The sequence below is a fragment of the Schistocerca americana genome, chromosome 1 (genome assembly GCF_021461395.2).
Source record: "Schistocerca americana isolate TAMUIC-IGC-003095 chromosome 1, iqSchAmer2.1, whole genome shotgun sequence".
NCBI classification, from domain to species: domain Eukaryota; kingdom Metazoa; phylum Arthropoda; class Insecta; order Orthoptera; family Acrididae; genus Schistocerca; species Schistocerca americana.
The window spans coordinates 931,924,265-931,943,670 of record NC_060119.1 but is presented as its reverse complement, the minus strand read 5'-3'; the positions used below and the strand labels follow the sequence as shown (position 1 = coordinate 931,943,670).

At 34.6% G+C, this 19,406-nt stretch overlaps 1 protein-coding gene across 5 annotated transcripts in view; it reads left to right on the top strand.

The window, feature by feature from the left end:
• The window catches only part of LOC124615405 (calcium-transporting ATPase sarcoplasmic/endoplasmic reticulum type), a 92,421-nt gene extending 73,714 nt beyond the window's left edge, over positions 1 to 18,707 (top strand). For 2 of the 5 annotated variants that reach the window (XM_047143259.1, XM_047143269.1), the window contains exons 17-19: positions 2,168 to 2,301; positions 2,386 to 2,503; positions 5,630 to 7,885. In XM_047143259.1, coding sequence (XP_046999215.1) covers positions 2,168 to 2,301; positions 2,386 to 2,503; positions 5,630 to 5,830 — 453 coding nt within the window. In that variant the 3' untranslated portion in view covers positions 5,831 to 7,885. Of the gene's footprint in view, positions 1 to 2,167; positions 2,302 to 2,385; positions 2,504 to 5,629; positions 7,886 to 14,864; positions 14,930 to 16,874; positions 16,988 to 17,406 lie in introns of those variants that run through there. The other 3 variants (XR_006979789.1, XM_047143279.1, XM_047143288.1) reach the window with 3 other exon arrangements.
• Positions 18,708 to 19,406: the final 699 nt, after the last annotated feature.

Below are 19,406 nucleotides of genomic sequence, written 5' to 3'. Positions count from 1 at the left end.
CAACCTATTTCGAAAAGTGTAAATGTTACCATGATGAGGAGATATATGTGAAATTGTTTTGACAAACCATTATAAGAGTTCAGGTGGAGAAATTTCACAATATTCTTGCCAGGCTTGAATTAATGCCAAGCTGTGATTTTTTTTTTTTTTAGTGTGTTATAAGTGGTCCTGAAGTAAGTAATAATTCAGTGTTCACTCATATTGTTTGATAATGAAATATTTGTTTTCAATATTTTCTTCTATAAGAAGCTGTGCTTGTTAATTTTATAACCATAAACTCGATACATAGTTACACAATACCAGGATAGACAACACTGACTCACCGTTCGCCAGAGGTGACAAGTGAATGGCAGATACAAGCAATAAATTAATTTATAAATACAGTGAAACCCCTTTTTTACACTTTTAAAGGGACTTCAAAAAAAGTTGTAAAATGTGGTAAATAACGTTTTAAGCCGTAAGTTATGTACAGGTTATCCCCTTACATTTTTTCATTTTATGTGTGATATATGTAGATAACAAGCATCAAAAGACTTGTCAGGGACTTTTTTATTATCTAATAAAGGTTTATTATCCAATATAAACTGCTGATGTAACTGGCACTGATAACTGTCCGGGAAGTAGGAACATTTGACTCAATTTCATTCATCATAATCGATGTTCCTGAAATTCTGCAGCTGTCATTCATTATGTAAATAATGAAATACTGCACTAGCTATGTATTTTTTCATGCATAGCATGACACGTTTTGAGAGTTTTTTCTCATTGTCAAGTGCAAATATATACACAAGTATTTTGTAAGGGGTTTGGAATGCGTTATTCTGCATCTCTTGCACTAGTCGTCTTTTTGAGGATATCAGGAACTGTGCCTCTTCGGTTATGTGGGAAAATGCACACACACACACACACACACACACACACACACACACACACACACACACACACACACAGTTTGTATGTGTAATATCGCAAAAAAATACATTCGTAAATGCTGCACTTGACAGGAAGAATAAATTCTCAAAACACGTTTTGCTCAGCATGAAAAAAGTACATAACAGTTGCTGTATTTAAACTAAACATTTGAGCAACGCACAGTGAATGATGGCGTCAACTAGCACTAAACACTGAAACACGCTAAATATGGTTCGACAACGGACAAAGGTGTCTCAATGATCACAACAGTCGCGAAACTGCATTTGCATAGAAGAGAGAGTTTGGAAATCTTTGTGATTGGTTATGATACCCTTATTGGAACAAACCTAGTTACTCCCATCAGCCACCACGCCAAGTATAGCTAGGCAGCGGCGAGAGATCGGCATGAAGTGTCCCAACTGTTACATGTTTACAAGTTAAAATCCACTGAGTAGAGTGCCCAGGTGTCAAGAAACTCAACCACGTAATATTTGTAAACACTCCTGGACAGCCAACATTATGCCAGTGGCTTTTTTTTTTTTTTTTTTTTTTTTTTTTTTTTTTTTTTTTTTTTTTTCCCCATGAAAAATTTTTTGTAACGCATGAATCGCGGGAATGATCAATTCGTTGACGCAAAATTGGGTGCAAATTAACATTGTGGACATAGGAAATTTGACAGGAACAATAAAAAATTGCCGTAAACAGCGGGAAAACGTTAATTCTGGGAACGTAAAAGCGGGATTATACTGTACATCTTAAGGACAAATATTTCTACTGCATGCTTATATTGCTGGGGTTCCCAAACATTTACTCCATTTTGAGAATCCTGATATAATACTTTGTGTATTTTGAAGATTAATACTACTTTTAAAAAATGAGAAAAACTTGTTTTCAGTGATTACTTTAATTTTAAATCATCAGTAACAACACAGGAAAAAAAAAAGATGCCATGATATTAAGTTGTTTGCAGAGCAGTTATTCACTTCCTATGGAACACGATTGTTCCACAGAGCACACGTTGTGAAACCTTGTTGTATTGAAGCTGTGAATTGAGTTTGGTTTAATATAATGGAAGTACATTTTCTTTATTGTCTTCTGAAATGCATTAACTTCATCTTTTTTATCCCTTCAGAAATAGTGCGTGTATTTCCTGAAAGGATTTAAGACAGGTTCTCAAATGATGAATGTTATGTAGAGGAAGTTTAGCCTTAGAGCGTTTAGAAGTTTATCAGAAACAAGTGTTACTCCATTGCAGACTCACCATTTGGCTTGCATTGGAGGTGGTGATGATTTCAAGGGTGTTGACTGCAAGCTTTTTAATGACCCACATCCAATGACAATGGCCTTGTCAGTTCTTGTCACAATTGAAATGCTCAACGCAATGAACAGGTATGTTTTATTACAGCTCCTATTTCTGTTACCTATATAACAGGCAAATAGATTTTGATGTTTGACACTTTACTTGAATTGCAGTTTATCAGAGAACCAGTCCCTAGTCGTAATGCCTCCATGGTCCAACATTTGGCTGATGGCTTCCATGGCCCTGTCTTTTACGCTTCACTTCGTCATTCTTTACGTTGAAATTTTGTCTGTAAGTATGATAAATATTTAGCATATGTTTGTAAAATAAAAACCCTTTGTTCCTAATAATGAAGTGGATTAACTACCATGACTACTAATAATTCTAGCAGTTACCATAATGTCATTGTTGTGGAAATAAGAGGTTGTAAAGGTGGGCAGGGCTTTCAAGTGATGATAGTGGCCCACATAGGTGTTATTGCTTAGAAGTGACAGGGTTACTCACATTATCCTTAATCATAGCTTATTGTTCATGGATAGAGCAAGAACAGTAAACTGCCAAGAGTAGTTTGAGTTGGGGCACTAAAAGCTTTTTGCATTAACTGAGAGAAGTAATTGCAAATCAGTGAGAAGAGACATTGTCCACCATCCAGATGAAGTGGAGAGGAAATGGAATAACTGCTGAAGTTGACAAAAGACTAAGATAGTGTTATGATGCTGTGAGACTTAAAAGCTATTCTGAGATGCACATCGCCTCCGCTGCAGCAGGTGAAATTAACTGAGGATATGCAAAATAGGACTAATGTTTAACAATGCACAGATTATTAGTTGTCCCAGGAAGGAAATACATCTGCAAAATTGGAAAGATTTAGGCTGCACTAAATCATAGTGAAGCAAAATCGCAAGAACTAAACTGCAATTACAACTGCTGTGTATCTGGCATCGGTAGTGATTGCAAATAGTTTTGACCAAGTGCAACTTGAAGCACAAGGAATTTAAGCATGTAATACAGGATGGGGCACAAGCTGGGGAGAATGAAAGACAAAGTACTGACCCAGGAGGTCCATTAGCATGACTCTCTTCTTTAGCGCAGATAAAACAAGGAGATTGTAGGCAGCAATGTTATCTAAGAGGAAATGGTAACCTAAGAAATCTTGAGTGACTAATAAAAATAATGATCTAGAAAAATACTGGGTAAAGAGATAAGTGCGGATGGAGGTGTAATGAAGTGTAATGAAGCAAAAATATAGACTTTGGAGAAAAAATTAGATGAGGTTTTTAACAATAGGAGGAATCGCATCAAGTTTCTACCAAAAGTGAAATTTCCCTTTTATTGACACTCTGAAAAGCATTTGACTGCATAAACTTCACAGTAATTACTGTTTTCTTCTCCACTTTGATTATCCTCATCTCAGTTAGATTAGAAAGAAATCCAAGAACCAGATTGACATGAATGATTTGATTTCAGTGGTGGAAAGAACTGGAATGCTTATTCACCTTTCAGTATTTTTCGTAGAATTGGCTTCATTAGAGTTTATAAACTGTAGGTCAAATTTTATACAATAATGAGTTACACACATGGTCACAGAAAATAACAGGCTTATGTAAGAAGCAAAAGGTTTTCTTAATCACTGAGGAAAAATGTGTAATGATCTGTTTCTAGGAATTCTTCATTTGAATTGAATTCATTATAATTTAGGCATATATGCATGATAGGCAGAGCCAGTTTAAGGCCCAAGCAATACAAGCAGCTGTTTGGTGTGCCTATCATGCCCAAGTGCAAAATTTGTAAATAGGGTGTATCATTAGTAATGAAAACTGAAATGAGTGAAAGTATACAACAATAGAAACGTGGTTAGAGTAAACATGAGTCAGCAAACTAGCTATTTACAAAATAATTGTGATAGTGTGGTTACGAGCTGCCACTGACTTCAGTATGAAATATTGTACTAGTTAGTATAAGTGTATTTGAGATGTAAACTTTCTGATTAAATTTTCGTTTAAGAGGGCTGAAATTTCACCCAGGGCCTACCTCTACAAGAAGTACAATAATACTTAAGCACTTAATGTGTTACAAGATAGTGATTGGTTTTCTTCCTGCAAAACCTACAACCTGGACATTGGAATAGATCAGTATAAATTTAAAAGATTTTTGTATTTTTCACTTTTTGATGTCAGAGAAATAAGTTGTGACCTATATAATTAAAAAGTCCCTTTGCTAAAAGAAAAGAAAAGAAAAGAAAAGATACAGGAATTTTATATTTTCACTTTTTCCACTCAGTTTAATAAGCAGAACATTTTTATCAAAGCTATAACAATATAATACTTCTAGTTCTTTCTGCTTCCACTGAAAACATTTTCAGTCTCAAGAAATGGAAACGAATTTTTTCTTGTAATATTTAGCATTGCAGTAATATTCAAGAATTTATTTCTATTGCGATGAATGCCGCTGTATAACTTATTTTTAAAAAGAAAACACAACCCCTTTTCACAATGTTAGATTACCAGGAGCCTAATGAAAGGCAACAAATTCGCGAGGGAGGGTCACCAAATTGTGTCACTTGTTCGGAAAAATGTCCTCGAATGAGCCCTGGTGGTATTGTATGAGCTTGGAATGTTAATTTAGTGACAACTTCCCTTCGTAAATAGTTATTGTTATTAGGGCTTAAAATAAGTCTTGAGGAAGGCCAGTTCTATAAGTAAATGTTACTGGTATTGTGCACATCATATCTCATATTGAATTGTTCCAAATTTTCTCTAGCATACTGAGACTTTTAAAGTACTTTCTGTAGAACCTGGTGGGTGCTAATCCTAATAGATTTCTGATTGCTCTCTTTCTTCTGCCATCTGAAAATACATTTAAGTCTTGTTTAATTACCCAAAAGCAATATTCCGTACTGCAGGTGGAAATTGAAGAAAGCAGAATACAAGTGGAGTTACAAATATCTGCTCATCCTGTTTCTTAATTTATGCAGTTAAAAAACAGAGGAGAGTTGGCTGCGCAGATAATTTGTATTTCTTTGCCAAGAGATCTTCTAATATAAGGCAAGGGAACCATAGGAACAATGTTACAGGTTTTCACTTGATAGAAATTAAACAGCAAGGAAATGTTTTGCAGGGTCATAGACTTAAAAAAAAAAAGTAGTGGAAACATTTTGCCTTGAAAACAGTAATTAAGTTCATAACTGCATAATATAATCATGGAATCAATTGTTTGAAAACTAATGAAACAATTAATGATGTTGAAAATTATGATACAGAGTTTATGTAACTAGATTATGTAGCTCAGAACAAACCCAAGTTGGTTGTTTTTTTTTTTTAATTGAAGAAAACTATTAAAATCTACAGTAAATATGTACTGTATTTATCAATATAATTGAAATACTCACTAAATATATAATTTTTTTTTTTCTCTTAGACTGTCTTCCAGGTGACGCCACTGTCAGTTGAAGAGTGGATAACAGTATTGAAGTTTTCCATTCCAGTCGTTCTTCTTGATGAAATGCTCAAGTTTGTCGCCAGAAAGTTCACAGATGGTGAGAACCCCTTCTTAACCATGCACTGGATTGTTCTTATGTGGGGGGTGTTCTTTGGTTTGTTATATATATCCCCGATTTAAAAATCCATTGAGTGATTGATTTTTAACTATCCAAAACCCTTTTATTCAACTTTACCCCCAACACCATGGATTGCTTGAACACTAATTTACAAAGCATGTGACATGTAGAATGCAAAAGTGATTCACTGTGTTATTTTGAAAAATGGTGGAAGTCGAGTGAATATGTTTATTGTCCATTGCGCTGTTGGGGGATGAAGAGATTAGGGAGAAAGCGTGTGCTGTAGATTGTGCCACTGAGTTTGAAAGCTCAGAGTGAAATCAGCTGGGATCAATGCATTTTTGCCCTTACAGTGAACAGTACAAAAGCCCAGAATTTTGTAGGTTATTTTGTACAGTGTGTAGTGACATCGCTGAAGTGCGTTTTTGATACATTGTCCCCGTTGCATTTGTCAAGTGTAATGGATTTTTTTTGTAACTGTAGATATGTGCCTTTTTTAAAACCCAAGCATCTTTTTTGTGGAAAGAGTATTTTTTACATCTGGATGCTTCCCCATTTTTTAAAAAGGTTGCTGTAAGCTCTTAATTTGTGCTAAGTTATGTGCAGTACTTAAAGAATGGGATCAGATATGTGAACTTGGTTTAAACCTGTGACAATAATTACTGTTCAGGAAAGGGTGGCGAGAGTTTGTTTTGATCTGTATGTATAAGCACAGTAACGAGCTTCCTAGTTTTTTTATGGTCTTAAGTTGGTAACTAACATTGCACTGATTGCTAAGTTGCCAAGAATCTCGTGACACGTTGTGAATAGTCTTTATCAGTGCTGCAGTATAATTTTATTTATTGTGTAGTTATAAGATTTGGCTGATGAAGAATTATTTATTTATTTAGAAATTGTCTTAGAGGGTACTTTATTTCTCATGTTTGTATCTGAGAAGCAGCAGTTATTTTTAAAAAAAAAGGAAATATTAGAATAATTGGGAGATCATCAGTCACTTGGTTACCTATGTAAAGTAAATCTACGTCAACACATTGTTTAAATCCGTGCCTTATATTTAGTAAGTAATAACTTTTATGTTTTATATCAAGAGATCATTGTTTACTTCATGATGCAGGTATATCGAGGTCAAATTGGAACAAGAATTTATTAGTTTGGGTCAAGAAGTCAAAAAGTAAAAGTGCATAAGTCTACATGGATCTTTCAAAAGCCTCAGCATATAAACTTCATTTTGCCTGTTTTATTGCTTTCATCCACAACCATCTTTCCCACCTGCAAGAAGCACTTAAGTTATGGGGCAAATACAGACTGCTGCTTGATTTGTTCTGCGTCCTTACCTTTGCATGCGGCACCTGAAACCTGCTAATCCTATGGCACTTCTTCCTATATTGAAGACTAGTATGGACTGAGTGCTACAAGAAAAAAAAATTGTTTTGCTTTTAAAGTTAATGAACAGTTAATTATTGTGCATGGTGATTTTTTTTAAAGCGCAACAAAATGGTAATATTAAAATCAATTTTGAGTTTTCTTTGCAATTTATCTCCCAAAAAATGCAGGTAACAAGTGATTTGAGTGTGAATTATGAATTTTGGAAAGACAAAATTTATTTATGCTGCATGATGATTAAATTATTTATGAAATCAGAAAAGAAGTGTTTAGGTGGTTGTTATTTGGGTGTTGATCATCGGGCAAGACTCGGACTTTTGTAAGTATGATTTTTGTGTGTATCTGTGTGAGAAAGACATTAAATCTGCAGTCCTTGAAAGGATTTGCTAGACAACATAGTATTAATTCTTGTGATCGAGGTGTCCTGGACCCTGTCCTAAAAATGTGATCAGTCTGCTCACAAACTACTTTACTGAAAAAAAGGAGAATTTAAATGGGTAGAGTATGTTGCATTTCCATCTCTTCCAGTTGTGTATGATGGTTTCTGTAAGTAGTATACATAAGAGCAAAATGACTTATTGTCATTTGTATGTTCCCTTCATTTTGAACTGGTGTGTACCGTACACGAGTTGACAAATTATCAGAAATTGGAATCCAATGCCATGTACATATTTCATAATGTAATTGTGAACCTTGTTACAAAGAAACTGTTACTAATAAACAGATATTTTAAATGTGTTGTGTTTGATGAATGCCTTATATTAGTTTTGTGCCTATTCCCATTCCTTTTAATATCCATGCAAAAATGATCACTGCCTTAAGAAAGAACTCCTTAATAATTCAAATGGTACTGAGAAACATACATGATGCTGTAGGCAATTTCCATCAATTCAATATAACATTTCTCCTCCTCTCTGTTTTTCGAAGTTGATGCCTGTTATATTTGCTGCCTCACTAGAGCTTACTACAGTAATTCCTCAGTAGGATTTGGTATCAGTCTTGCAGATTAGTTGAATGAATTACATGGCATTAAAATGGTGTACACACAGATAAATTTTGATCATCACGAAAAACCAGGTAGCACAATTATAACCAGCATCTGTCTCTTTCTTCCCCTTCCCCTGTCCAGTCTAAGACAGTTCTCATTTTCTAAAGTTGAGCAGTTAATTGTATCATAGCTTCCTTTTACATTTCATTGTAGAACTGATCAAGTGGAGGAAGCAGTCAATTTTCGATACTATGAGTCCTGTCTGTTAATTGGTCCTTGGTGTTTTCCTTAAAGTTTAGATTTTGTGCTACCAAAAGATGGTAACACAACAGTTTCTATATTATAGCCTACCTTGGGCTTCCATACGAATTAATTTCTCTTCCTATCTAACTGTCTTTGGCAGGTTTTCATTTGAATTGTATTCTAAAAGTTATTCTGTCGTGTAGTATGAGACTTCTAACTTACTACATTACTAGCATCTTGTATGTTTCTCTCTGCTATTTTCATCACACTTACAATGTAATTTGGACTTTTAATTCGTTTTACAAATTGTATTCTCTCCGAGTTGCAAGTGGTAATATTTAATTGGCCAAGAAAACTTTCAACGATCTTGATTACAATAAAAATACAATTTTATTGTAACTCAAGCTGATAATTATTTGGTTCTGATACAGTTAGAATATGATTACTGGAAGTGAATCATTTTTGCCACAGTTTTTAACAGAAAGCATGTACTTGAATGTAATCCTGAATTATTTTAAAACATTACTTAACACATTTCATTATTCCTGTAGAATTATAAGCATGAACTGCAACATCCCTTACCAAATTTTAATGCAGTTCTTTAAAACATTCCTCACACTACAGAGTAGAAAAATAACTTATGTCAAAGGGAATTTGAAGAAAAAACACTTAAATTTTCCAGTTATCATATGTATTTTATTGGCTAAAAAATCGGAAATGTGACTATAAAAATGTATGAGGTAATATAGGTTCCAGTGAGAGATGAATGTTAAGAAATATTTGAGTTTTTTAAATGCTCAGTACTCTGTGCAGTTTCCAGATTCTATCTGATTATTTGTGCTTTTATAAACCTTGGGCACTGTCTGATGGCAGATTTTCATTTAGGAGTATATCTTTCCTTAGACTTTTTATCATATTTTGTTAATATCAATGGCCAGCATTCGTAAGACCACATGTAGCTAGAAACACTGTCCTTGTACACATGTCTCTGTTGCATTTTTTATTAAAAATATACTGTTCAGTCATATTATTGTTAACTTTTGGGATTTAATTGATTCTTACATGAATCCTTTCAATGCTCTGACAATTTTCATTTTTGATTCACATTAGAGACATCGTGATCACCAACAGAATATTTAAAAAGTTTCGAAAGGATACTGAAATTCAAATGTGATGTTCTGGCATATACCATGATACAGAATGTAAATGTTTTCAAGCAATAAAAATCTTGCTTAATAAATATTTCCTGGGTCATGGAAAGATACTTCATGAAATGGAGCTTCAACAAGAGACTCTGCAGTTCTAGAAATTTAGTATAATCTTTTCTAGGCTGCTGTTTTTTGAAAATATCTCAAACAGAATCTGAGATTCATTCATGTCAGTTTTCACCACATGTTGCTTGACCATTTCCTGCTAAACTCTGGTTGAGATTTCGTTAACACCGCTTGCAGACAGACTTCCCCCAAGATTGATATAGTGAGAGCTGTGTGTTCACAGCCCATCTTTCCATGAAACATTTCTGAAAATAATTACATGTAATGTATGTCTGCAAAATAAATACAAGAGATCTTTATCAAAAAGCTTTTCAGTCAGAACACACACACCTCTAAAAGTGCCTGCATTTGATTGAGTTGTCAAAAACTAATACCTCCTATTTTCTGTTAAATGGCCAAAACAAGTGGTTTTTTCCCTCTCATTTTCAAATACATTTGTGTATAAGATGTATGTCAAAAGTACATACATACATGTTACTGAATGCTGAATCACATGTTCATTTCATTCTTTCCTCTTCATGGCTGTTTCTGCTCACTCGCTTTCTCAAATAACTGGTGATCAGTTCCATGCATCAACTTTGGCCCTTTTTCCAGGTGTTAACTGATGAAGATCTAGCATCTGCATAGTAATGAACTTCATAACTTACCATGTGCTGTGTCTGCAAGTTTCTGTTTGTTTATGAACCTCCAGTGACCATCCAGCATAATTTCGCAGTTGCTTCCATTGTTGATACAGAGCTTGTAATTTTGGTATGCAGTTTCACAGCCCCTGTTACAGATGCATACTTTCTCCAAAAAAATCATCACTTTTCACACATGCAGTGAGGCACTTTGATGTACAGTTAACTTACACATTTGCAAATTTTAAACGTTTGTTTGACAGATGATTGTTCACCTCCATTTGTTTCATGTGTATAGTACCTAAGAAAGATCAAACAGTGGAAAATCCAGAATGGAATAGTGACAATATTATGAAAAGAATAATTTCTTCACCACATAGTGGAGATGTTGCATCCCAGATAGACACAACAAAAGACTGTAATACCTAAGTAAACAAGTTATCTCCTGTAAAAGACATGAAGACGAAAACATTGCTTATGCCACTATTGTTACATTCCCACAAAAGTGTGAGAAGGCTGGGGTGAATCACTTTTGTTTGTGAAAAGCAACAACTTTCAGTGCCCCCCCCCCCCCCCTCTCTCTCTCTCTCTCTCTCTCTCTCTCTCTCTCTCTCTCTCTCTCTCTCTCTCTCTCTCTATGTCCTGTGTTCATTGACCCTTGATGTAATTCAAAAGATGTGAGCTACGAGATAAGAATGCAATCAGTTAATTTAAATGAAGTAAACAACAGGTCTATATCAAGTAATAAAAGAGAAATAATATTTTGTGAAGTTGATTGTTTTATTTTTTCCCTAATTTTCCAGTTCTGAAGGCCCAGGACAACCCTTTCCCTTTATCCTACTGACCCCAAATGTCACACAACCAATTTTTACATAAAACTGAACCATTCAGGAGGAACTTGTGAACATTTTAGCAGAAAATTTGAGAAGCATCTTATAAGAGCTAACCGTAAAATACATACACATGCTCAAAATATTAAGGGTTGCAAAAACTTGATGATATCGGAATATGGGTTAATCTCATCATAGTTTATCAAATAGTCGGTATATTGAAGGAATGGAATTTTTTAAAAATTCAGATAGCATGTATAAATTCGCAAAACAAAAGACTGTATAAGTGGGTGATATTAAGAGAAACAGCATAGTTGTATCATTATGCTTGTATTTTGAGGTACAAGCGTTGAGTTGCACATCAAAGGCACCTGACTATTGACACAACTTTAATAGTAGGTGCAGTACTGGCCTGCAGCTGTGAATGTTTCCTGGGAATTCTCTCAGTTATGTAATCCACAGATATCAACAAACCATGAAAATGTTTGTCATCTGTTTTAAATTATCAAAGAAAACTTTAGGGATACATTGTGTGTAGAATGAGATGTACTGTTTCAAAAATTTATGTGTTGATGCCTAGTAAATACAGCAAAATAGTAGTTATATATTACCTTTCTGCACCATTAAAATGTCATGATTAGATCATAATGCCAAAACATCATATGTTTATTATAGAGAGAGTAGGGTGTCAGAATAGTTATTTCCAGAAAATACTGAATTTATTAAAAAACGACTTTTTAATCTTGTTACAGTTTAAAAATGAAGAAAGTGTCCCCAATATTGGTGTGGCTTCTCTGCAAGTAGGAGATTGCCTGTGATTCATAAACAGGCTGCTGTATAATTACTATGGTTTTTAACAAACCTATTACAACTTTTTCTAGGGGAAGGTGCTGTTGCTATCAGTTTCGAAATTTTTTATGTTTGCTGTTGTGAAATTATCTTTGAAACTGTAATTTACTCTGCAGAAACCTGCCCAGGAACAAGTAGTGTGTGAGTGGGAGGGTGGGTGGGTGGGTGGCTGTCTGCCTGGCTTACTGAAGTTATACTTCTTCTAATAGTAATTCTGACCTTGTTCAGAAAGGATCTTATTAAAAAAAAAAAAAAAAAAAAAAAAACTGAACGATTTTTAGTGAGTATATCACGAGAGAACCTAAAAATCCACTGGAAACAGCAGTTTTTGATCCTCTATACTAATTACACCAGCTCACTTTTACTAGTCCTTTAAAGCTGCATGTTTGTTCAATTTATGTGCCCTATTTCATGGTAATGCAGTAATTTCCCTTTCCCACAAATATATTTAGTTAAAAGGTGTTGAATGTTACACGGCCCAAGTTGTCATCAAACGGCAATACAGGACCAGCTTTATATGACATCACTGAGTTTTGGAGTTACTCATTGCCTTCTCAGAATAAAATTTCATTCATAAAACAGGTGAGTGTCTTAATATATTATAAATAATAATTTAAACCAGGTGAGTCATGCTACAGATCATAGCATTTTTGATGTTACGTGCTATTTATGCATATTTTTAGAATGGTTGTAACATAAAACTTGAACGATTCGGCACTAGTTCTTCTGGAGACTGTTTCAAAAATAGATAAAATTTTTGTGACTTACCTCTTTCCATTTCAACATCTTAGTGCATAGCTTACTATTGAGATGACATTTTTAGTTGAGCTTCAAATATCTGAACAGTCTCTGAAATAAGGGAAAAATGTAAACAGAGGTCATGTTCTTTGTCTTTAGGGGTAGTTGAAACAGTGTCAGTACTTCAGTGACACTTAGGGGTTTAAATAGATATCACACAGTTGTGTAAGAGACCTGTAACAGAACAATCAGTGACTAATCCAAATCTTTCATTAAACAGCACAATACATTCCCCCTTTACTCTTTGGAGCTGGCATTCCCTTTGCCATCTGCCCACCTGTAAACTGTTTCATCCAACCACTTGCTGTAGTTAATGTGTAATCTGAACTACAGAGAAACTTTGTATTTGTCATACACATCAGATGCCACTTCAGATGGACATCACCATCTTGAGTGTCTTCTGGAGCTTTTTATTACCAAATTGAAATATATTTTCTATCACATTGAAAGACAAACATTCCAGAGTAAATGTTGGCATGCTTTCTGCAAAATGTTGTCCTGTGGTAAATTGTAATGGGTATCCACATGACTAGTCTTCTGACATGTAGTGCTCTTAAATGAAGTCTTTTGTGCACAGATATGTCATACATAAATTAATTGCAATTTTTGATAAGACAGAAGTACAGTGGTTTATCTGACCACCTCAATGGGCGTCACATGCTTCCAGTCTGCCAATGGCTCTCCATTGTACTGTGGATGGCACATGATGCCTCAACATAGCGAAGTTGCTCATCCATGGTGCCTTCTCTCTGCTCACAGCACTAACGGCAGTCCTAATCAGGTGTTCCATTTTCTGATGTGGTTGTATGATGTATACAGACTGACAATGCTGTTGATTTTTTTTTCATTTTCCAGAAATGAATGTGCTTCAGAACAACCTTGTACATGCCAGTCTAAGTAGAATCATACTTCTGCATGAAACCTTACTATCTTAACTTTCACACCTGTTTGTTCAATGTTCTCTTTGGACATCCTATGTGAACTCCAGCCCATGACATCTGTAATGTGCTACTATTATATTTTTAGAGAATGTCTTCAAATATTCAAATTTCAGATCACATAATTTATGAGTTCTACTTAATCCTGAATAGAAACTGTTGTATTTTGCTGCAGATGGACAAGCAGATTAATGTATGAACATGAAATATGAATTATTCAAGTTTTGATACACACAGATTTGCTTTGGGGAAGAAAGATACAAGCTGAGAAATTAACTTTCTTGAATTAAAAAATGATCTTACCATATTCTGAATGTCTAAGAGAGTAAGTGTAATGTAACAGCCAAACTCAAATGATAGTAATAATAATAACAACAACAACAATTACGTGACTATACATTGTTCATATATCTGTTTCCTCCAGTAATCTTTATTTGATCTGACCAGCTCTATATTGGAAAACTATCAAGACATTTTTCATGGATAACACTTCATATACATGAATATAGTTGGAACACGTATGCATAAATCTTGAAGTTTCACAGAGAGTTCGTTTTTATTTTTGGGGCACTGATACATGCTTTTATTTTAGGGGTACTGATAGACCAACACAAGCACTAGCAGTATGAATCATGTATTGGTTTGACAATTTTTTGAAGAATTTCCTTGATTTATCACCCTAGCATGCATTTTAGAGAAATACATAGTTCTAAGGCACTAGAGAGAACTCAACTTTAAACAAGTTCAACCGACAGAACAGTAAGTTTATCATTTCTTTATTTTTGTGAAGTATTCTATGTGCTTTTGTTGACAATAAAATTTAATATTGACTGTCTCCCATTTACTTTTTTATTTGGTGTTAGTTTGTGTCATGTGTAATGAATTGCAATTTTCTTCCCCATAAATTGAGACCCTTGATAGGTATACTTACTTAAGCAGAATGCAAAGTCTGTTTATCCATGATTACAGTGTAGACCATTGTACTGTACATACTGTCATGTGTATTTCTATGATACCCTAGCTTCCTTCCTAAGCAAACACACAATTTCTGTACCATCCTACTGTCTTACCCATCTTCCAGCCTCTTCTTTCATTCTTAACCTACCTCTAAAAAATAATTCATTTCCCAAATTTCTTCTAATTAAAATTATTCTTTTTTTCCACATTATTCAGTGCTCCATTAAACTAAGGAGTTTAACCCAAATTCATCACCCCAGTGCCTTCATATGGAACCTTGTGTGAGTATAGACAACCTTTATGTTTCCAGTTTTGTACAGCTGCGTCCTGGTCTGCTCTGTGGAAAATAACATTTTCATTTGATTGTGTACTATGTACTCTGCTAACTGCTTTCTTTGCACAGTTTCCAGTCTGCAGGTGATGGCTGCAAGAATATGGAATAATTGTTTCAAGCGGGATCAGCATTTACTTGGATGAGGAGATGGAAACAATGACCATTTAAACTGAAAATGAGCTTGTGTGTATGAAGAAATAGTTTAGTGTTATATGAGTAAAAATAGCTCTCTACTGGTGTTGATTTTCTGTTTCCAGTTTTCCTCATAAAGTAATATGCAGTTCCTATGAGAGAGAACTATTAATTCAGTACTACTATGTGATTTCGATTATGCTTTCTATGTTGTTGTTTGGTATATACATTTAGAACATTAACTTCTCTCACTGTTAGTTCTTGTTCAGGTAGTTAGACAGCTATTATTCAAGGAAGTTTTGATATTATTATTTCGTAGATACAAATAATTCTTTTCATTAAGAGCAGCACTGTGAAGTTGATTCAGCATAACAAAATTTGTTACACACTGCATGGAGTATGTTGTACTCATGTTTACACATGTAAAAATAATTCAGCAAATAATGGGCTAGAGTAATGGATATTCCAGTTATTAGTACTGCAGAGAAATGGTATTTGTAATACTAGTACAAGAATGGGTTTAAGTGACAGGGGATAATACACAGGTGCTTATTAATTATGATGCTGCTACTGCTGCACACTAAGTAATGTACAAAGATAATCTAGTGTTTGTGTCATTAACAGATGAATGGTTTAAAAAGGTCATATTTTTTACATTTGTGCTTAGAAGCATGAGGAACATGATTCGGAGTTGTAGTTAAACAGTGAGGAGCTCTTGTAACTAATGCTGTATAAATGCAAGCTTCTTTCACATAGAAATCTTGAAGTAAAAGTTTCAAGCAGAAAACTTTATTTTAGTTAATATGCATTTGTATGAACACTCTTGCTGTTGTATGTATTATAGACAACAAGAATAGCAACTATCACATTTTTGCATGTAATTTGTATACTCAAAACAACTTTATGCTTACATCATCATCAAATGGCGCACATTTTACTAGGTATACGTAATAACTGCTCTCCCCCCCCCCCCTCCCACCCCCCCCACCCCACACACACACACAGACACACACACACACACACACACACACACACACACACACACACATACACAGTGTCTCAGTGTGCTACATAAAAGTTAAAAGCAGGATACTGACTGCAGTGTTGCTGTGTGCCAAAGGAGAAATGGCAAAATTGTTGCATATTTGTACTAAAAAGTAAGATTTGGATCAAGTCTTTGTTGCTTATCTGAGATGTAATTTAAAATTTGTGTGACCTGTACACTGCAGTTGCTCTTATTCCTGTGTTAACATGACAACTTTCATTTCTTGTTCTTAAAAATCAGACAGAGAGAAACACACTGAAATAACTCTTAGTACTTTTAAACTCATAGCATTTATCATGTTTTATACAAAGTATGAGTAGTAACTGCAACTGCATATTTTTATTGCCAGTTGTGACATGTGATTAACACAAGCTTTCCCCCTCCCTACCACCCATCTTTGTATTAGATGAAAGTTTCATGTTTCAACCCCTAGTGGTTCATTACGTTTATGTACTTTTGAAATGTGTCTTGCCATTTGAAATGAATGTAAACCTTGTCTTGTAATGGGTATATAAACAAATTAATCACTTAAAAATGACTAAAAGGCATTATTTCGGAGATTTGCATCACTGTAGCAGGCATATTGTACAGTTAATGTCGGTGTATAGCATCATGCTTCTGTCATACTGTCACTAATTCATCTGTAATGTGTTAATTATTTTCATTTGTCTTTGTATTGCGCACATTTCAAGAATTCACTTTTCTTGTTCCGCAGCAACCCCAGATGCAGTAGCTGACAAGTGGTGAGATTTAAGTAAAACAGTGCTATAAAATGGAAATCACTGGCAAATGAAAACACAAAAAATAAAACCAACCCTCAAAAAATAAGAAACTGAAAGTGAAAATATTCCAGATATGTTGTTCCCATTTGTAAAGCTCTTCAGTAGTTTCCCAAGATGCTGTTGAATATTAATATTATGTAATTTCTTTCTTCAAATTGCATCTCTCTGTGTTGCCAGCAAAAATCAACTGCAGCTAATATTTTCTCCATTACTCCGCTTTTGCAGTAGATACTCTTATCAACTGTTAATAGCATTTGCTTTTCTCAGCATTCAGCAGCAGCTGCAGCTAAGAATATAGCAAAATGACTTGAGTAGAACAGCTTTGTTTTTGCACTTGAAATATTTCATAATATGGCTTATAGTTAGTTGTAAGTTTTGCATAATACATGATTAGCTTAAACCTTCAAATTTAATATATCTTGTAGAAAATTTACTAACTCTTTTAATTTCTGTATTTTTTTGCAGTTGGTGAAGTTGTTGTAGACAAGTGGGCCTATTAAATTCGCAGTGCATACAGCGTCTAAACATGCTTTAAGCAAAACAGTGCTTTCTGCTAAAGAGATCTGTAACAAGCATATTCATTGTAGATTATAAAACAATTTTTTTTGGAAACCCTTCACCATCATACTCAAGTTATAACCATGTCGGAAGTACAGCATATTAATTCTTCTGTTTCTGTACTAATATTCCGTAATTGTGAAACTAATTTGCTTTCTCAAGTCACCATGCTAATATCCGCTCTGCCTCAATTAATTGTGGGAACAACACTAACATGGTTCACTGTCTGTGTATTCAATTTATACATTCTTCCTGTTGTTCTCAGTCCTCGGCATCAATTACAAGTGAAATACTGAGCATAAAGGGTGGTGCAGAGTGAGAGAGCCCTGGACAGGCTCGCTCACATAATTTCATAGTCACATTCGTGGAAGCCACTTTCCTGATTGTCCTATTACTTCTGCCATGGTTTTTGTGTAATTTTGTACAAAGAGAAGAAAATGCAGCAACACGAAGAAGATGAAATAATAATTCTCCATTATCTTCCTTGTATTGCACGAAGTAATCCATACGAAGACTACGTCTGGAATCTGTGATGGTGTGAATGAATCATAAAACCGTTCTTTTTAAAAGGAGGGTTAATGTGTTTAAGGTTGTATAAATTCAGAGAAACAAAGTTTGTAAATAAACAAATACTGAAATATATTTTGAAACCAAAGATGAATTGTGTAAACTTATACCAGAACGAAGTACCTGTGGAGTTTCGTGCTAATTTGGTCTATGGGCGAGAATCACAGATGCCTGTAGTGGACTGCAAACTTCATAAGAGTGGGAAAACTACCACACAAACTGTTGTCAGATTTTTACATATCATTACTTACATTAGTATTCATGCTGCTGGTTGGACATATTGTATATAAATATAACAAACATGTATACACTTTTTTGAGTGAATGAGTGTGTCAGTATAAATCTTGTTGGATGATGTGTGGGAGGTAAGACTTATGTACAATCATAAATATGTCATTGAACCATTAAATATCATCCATTTTACTATTTTAGGGAACAAGTGTGTTTATTTTTCTCGCCCATACTGTCCATTCTTCACTCCACAAATATTTGTTCATCTTGTTAAAGAAACTGCTGGACGGAACCCGCACTATTCTTTATCATATGGAAAGTCTGTTTCCCTTTGTTACATTTTGATAATGTGACATTGAGATTTTCATGTTTTGTACAATAAAATCCAAAAAATATAATAGTGATAAAGACTCTTGAGTTTTTTTATTGTATTGTCCCGTGTACCGTATCCATTTAATATAATGGTACACATGCATCCCAACAGCAGAAAAAACTTCATTCCAGGGTTTCAACACAGAAGGTCAGTATGTATAAATCACTGCTGTTGACTGAGCTAAGCTATGTTATCCATAGTAAGCACTATACTAATCAATTGGATTTTGAAATGGAGTAATGTAAGAGAATTATCTGCTAATTTAAAGGAAGTTTTGGAAGGTTAAAATGCAAAATGTGCTTGTTAGTAAACAGTGACCTTTTTCAATGGAGATGCACTGATTCATTCGTTCTTTTAATAATATTATTCAATATCATTTGCTGAAAGCTTCAGCTCTCACAATAAGGCTCCTTGTCTGAAGCACACAAGAGAATTAAGGAACGTTGAAGCATGCCAGAACACCACCCTGGAAGTCCAGCATGTCCTGTCCCAGCTTAGATTGTTAGATAGATGTGTGCTTGATTCTTCTGTAGTTTTTCTGTTTCTTTCCTTCCCTCTTCCAGTTTCTAACTCTGCCCCCAAGGTGCCCTATCTTGCATTTCTTATAGGACACAACCCAGTGTTTTCGAGGTCCATGTCAAATAAGCTTGAAGTACGATGTAAGGGATTCAGCGACACAATGCTAATATTGTTACAAATCAGTCTAGGTTATACAAGGATAACAGGTACTCACGAT